At 62.1% G+C, this 4,343-nt stretch overlaps 1 protein-coding gene across 1 annotated transcript in view; it reads left to right on the top strand.

Moving 5' to 3' along the window:
- The first annotated feature begins 1,378 nt into the window (after positions 1–1,378).
- RELL2 (RELT like 2) overlaps positions 1,379–4,343 on the top strand; it is a 14,635-nt gene continuing 11,670 nt past the window's right edge. The window contains exon 1 of the mRNA XM_009633869.2: positions 1,379–1,910. Coding sequence (XP_009632164.2) covers positions 1,872–1,910 — 39 coding nt within the window. The 5' untranslated portion in view covers positions 1,379–1,871. The remainder of the gene's footprint in view (positions 1,911–4,343) is intronic.

Genomic DNA, 4,343 nt, shown 5'->3' with positions numbered 1-4,343 from the left:
GCTGCTCACCAGTTACCCCCACTTGCTCCCCAATCACCCCCAGTCACCCCCCCCAGCTGCTGCAGCCAACCCATGGAGGGCACAAGGGACGGGGCAGGGGTGTCCCCGTGGGACGCCCACACCTCACTGGGACTTGTCCCCTTCCTGGGAGCAGCCACCCAAGCTGTGAGGGACGGCGACCACCACCGCCGACTGTCACCCGGCCAAGCAGCCCTCCCAGTTCCCACCCCGGCAGGGTGCTGGTCCTCTGGCAGCCTCCAAAAATAACCCGCAGGAGTTGGCAGGGAGCAGGGACAGGGAGGCACCGCCAGGCAGGCAGAGAACAAAAGCCGGGCGGAAAATTGCCATGTACGAAAGGGCAGCCATGGAGAACGGGGGAAAAACCCTGAACCTCAGCCGGAGCTGGTGAGGGACAGGGACAAGGCCATGCCACGGGTGACACCGGCAGCAAAAATCTGCTCCCTGTGGGCTGGAAAGAAGAAGGGATGAAAGGAGTGGGTAGTCTTGCCCAAAGGCTCGGAAAACAAATTAGCTGAAACGGGCGCTTGGCAAGGACCTGGTCTTGCCGGTCTCCTGCCCGATCGCTTCCCGCAGGCAGGAGTTTGGGAGCGAAGGATGCTGCGCTGGAGGCAGGCTGCCCAAAGTGCATAAAGCGGGGAGTCAGAGAGGAGCAGGCAAAGAGCAAGGACCCCCAAGGGCACGCCAAGAGCCGGCTGAGGATGGAGACCATGGCAGGTCGGCACCGGGATGTTCCCCGGCTTCTCAGCGATGGGATTTTGATGCTGGGTAATAAACGTACGGGAGGGAAACCCCTCGGTGTGCCGCAGGGGGAGCTTCACGCATGCATGGCCCGGAGCGTGCGGGATGGAGCCGGCGGGGCGGCAAGGCGACAGCGGGGCGGGATGGGATTTTGGGTGCTGTGCTGGCCGCAGGCTGGCGAGAGGATTAGTGTCCAGGTGTGATTAAATTGTGGCGTTATTAAATGATGCTTCTGGCCGGCTCTGCCACTTACTGCGGGAACACTGCTCCCGCCACGCTGCTTCTCGTGCGTGTTTCCCTTTAGGATGTCGGCTCCCAAGCACGGAGCAAGGATGCTCCGGGGGATGCTGGGATGCTCTGGCCGTGGCCCCACAGGGCACCGCTGTGGTCGGGGACGCTCAGAGCTGCGATCCCTGGCAGAGTGAGCGCTGAGCCCAGCACCCACCGTCTTAAGTAGGCTTTAAACGTGCTGAACAACAAGGGTGTAGCAGCAAACGCGGGGAGCGCGCTGACGTCTCGGCGGGGGCTGCTCACTCGGCATGACGCTCGCCCCGTCGCCGCTCCGCAAGGTGCTGCCACCAGATAACGTCCGGCTGGGGCCACCGAGCTGCAGGAGCAGCACGGCCGAGCTGCCTGGCTGGGGGAAAGGGGCGAGGAGGGGGGAAAGGCATCCCTGCCTCTGGTGGGATTTGCTTTGCCGGCCGAGCTCGCTCTCTGGAAGCCGGTCACTGCTCTGGGCATCTTCACGGGTCTTGGAGCGGTGCAAAGAAAGCATTGGAGAGAGATATTTTTAGATGCTCTTTGTGCTCGGAGAGCAGAAACGCGCTGTGGTTTGAAGGCCATTAGCTTGCTAGGGATGTTTGAAAAACTTAAATAAGGGCTTAAGATTTGGGAAGGTGTTTGACACGATGGGACGTAGCATTTTTGCAGAGACGATGGCAATTTTTGGGCTGAGCATCATAGCGGACACCCCAGGAGGAGCCTGCCCGCGGGACTGCCGGAGCCGGGCAATCTGGCTTGTTTAGCTGCCACGTGGACAACCAGCGGGGCCGGGGCGGACGATCCCCCAAGCGGGCGCGTTCGCATTGTTCGTGGGGGAACGTCTGCCATTAATGGCTGCGGAGGAGGCGTGGGAAGAGAGCGGACGAGAGGTAACGTGGCGATGCGCTGGGACCAGAGCTGGCTGCGGGACGGGGCGAGGGGTGACAGTGCTGTCCCTCCACCCTCTGCTCGGTCCCTCTGTCCCCTCCCTCCCTGGCCACCTCTTGGCCCAGTGGCTTAAAATTTAAGGGCTTCCAGGCAATGTCATGAGAGGGAGTGAATCCTCTGAAGTCCCCCTAGGATTCACACCTGCACCCACTGGGGAGCCCTGAGTGGGTGACCTGGTGGGGCAGGGCTGGGGGATGGCGGCGGTGAGAGGAGCGGGCAGGCAGCCAGCAGGCAGCTGCCTGTCCTGGAGCGGTGGCTGCCTTGCCGTCATGTCTCAGCTTGCGCTGCCTTGGCCGGCAGGGTCGCACATGATGGGGACAGGAGCTGGGACAGGGGCAGGAGGGGACGGAGGATGCGGAGCCCACGGCCTCTGGACGTGCCATGAGCATCCAGCGTGCGGCCGGGTTTGCACCTCCCCAGCATGGCGTGGGGCTTAGCCCCCCATGGGGACCGTCCCTGCTGGCCAGGATGGACACGGCCAGCCTGCCTGGGAGAGCTCAGCCGTGTGGGCTCGCGCCTGCTGTGCTGGCCGGTCTCGGGGCAGAGAGGAGCCGTGGCCTCTATTTTGGGTCACCCGTGAGGTGCTGCGTGGGACAAGGCTCATGGTCTGGCCATAAAAGTGCTAAGGGGTCCTGCAGCGGAATGGGGATGGAGCAGCCTGGAGGGATGCTGAGGCCAGGGTGGTGGAAGCAGGATGGAAACCGGGGGCATGTGATGCCCAGGGAGAGCATCAGGAGGAGAAATGTGATCCGCTGGGATAACCCAGCTGCGGAGCTGGCTGGGAGCAGCTTGGCAGTAGTGGAGCCCCCTCCTCATCCCGGTTCACTCCACGCAGGGACAAGATTTGCTCCTAAGGGGGCTGTTGTGCTGTTCTCCCTCAGCCCATCCTGCATCCCCTGCGTTGTGGAAATGCTTCGACACCAGAGGCCATGGGAAAATGGGAATCTTCCCTTGAAGCAGGAAGGGCTGAGCGACCCAGGCTCGTTTCGCTCGGCACGACTGAAGGCTGGAAGGGGTGCAGCAATGCTTTGGGTGGGCGGGAACGCCCGGGAGGAGAAAGAGCAATTTATTGTGCAGGACAGCATGCGTGGGCATGAGGAAAAATGGGAATAACCTCACCATGACTGCATCCCCCCAGGGCTTCGCAGGCACCCGGACATGCTCGGTCCCCCTCTTCGAAGAAACAAAGGCAAGGAGTAAACTGCCCTTAAGGTCTTGATCAGCTGAGACTCGCACGGTGATGCAGCTTGGTCCGGTGTTAGGAGACCTTGCCTCTCCTGCAGCCCTGGCAATGCGGGGCAGGAGCATGGGCAAGGGGAAACGGCCTCAAGTTGTGCCAGGGCAGGGTGAGGTTGGGCATGGGGAACAATTCCTTCCCCTTGGGGCTGTCAGGCACTGGAAGGGGCTGCCCAGGGAACGGGTCGAGTCCCCAGCCGGGGGGGATTTAACAGCCGGGCAGAAGTGGTGCTGAGGGCCAGGGTTTGGGGGTGGGATGGCAGGGGTAGGGGAAGGGTTGGGCTGGGGGAGCTTAAAGGGCTTTTCCAACCTAAATGATTCTGTGACTCTAAGTCTTGCTGCCCATGGTCTTGTCTTGCCAGGCCAGCAGACAGATGGAGGGCACCTGCGATGCCATGACCCCCAAAAGTCGCAGTGACGGAGGGCCCTGGGCTCCTGAGGGTTGACTCTTGGTCACCTGCGGAGAGGGCCAGGAGCCCTCATCGTGACGTAGTTGAAAGCCTAGAGGAGTTACAGGCTGCCTCACGGCAACGGGGAGTGTGGTGGGATAATTCCCACAAATGAGTATTTCTAGATAGACCCTTAGGTCTGTAGAGATGGGGCGGGAGGGATTTCAGGGGTTGCCCGTGCTTCTCAGGATCTGGGGGGAGGACCTGGCCACTGGGTGAAGGACCGAGAGGAGCAAGCCTAATTTGCAGGAGCAAAGGAGGGGTGTGTGAAGCCCCCCAGAGTGAGGATAATGTGGCGGAGATGGAGAAGGAGGTCGTGGGACCACCACGGCTGGAGATTTTGAACAGCTTATCCGTCCCTTTTTTCAGCCGGGAGGGGAGACAGTTGGCCTGGGGTGGTGGGCTGTGGGGGCTCCTGGGGCTCCTTTTCCACTGACTCCTTGGTGCTGTGATCCTGGTGCCGGTGCCCACACCCCTCTTCCCCTCACACATGCTGCTGTGGGAATGGTCCTGGTCTTGCCGAGACCCACTTCCCCCCCTCTGCCCTCCCAGCGCCACGGCTCGGTGCTCTAAAACTCGCCGAGAGCTTCGGAAGGGAGGGTGTCAGGGGAAATTGGGGCTGGCTTGCATGCAGGCGAGGTTATTCGCCCCGGGGCGGGCAGCAGCTTGCCAGCGCCGGCTTCCCGAGCG

The sequence above is a fragment of the Egretta garzetta genome, unplaced genomic scaffold (genome assembly GCF_000687185.1).
Source record: "Egretta garzetta isolate BGI_Z169 unplaced genomic scaffold, ASM68718v1 scaffold60, whole genome shotgun sequence".
Taxonomy (NCBI): domain Eukaryota; kingdom Metazoa; phylum Chordata; class Aves; order Pelecaniformes; family Ardeidae; genus Egretta; species Egretta garzetta.
The sequence above is the reverse complement of the archived record's forward strand: the minus strand, read 5'-3'. Positions and strand labels throughout refer to the sequence as shown.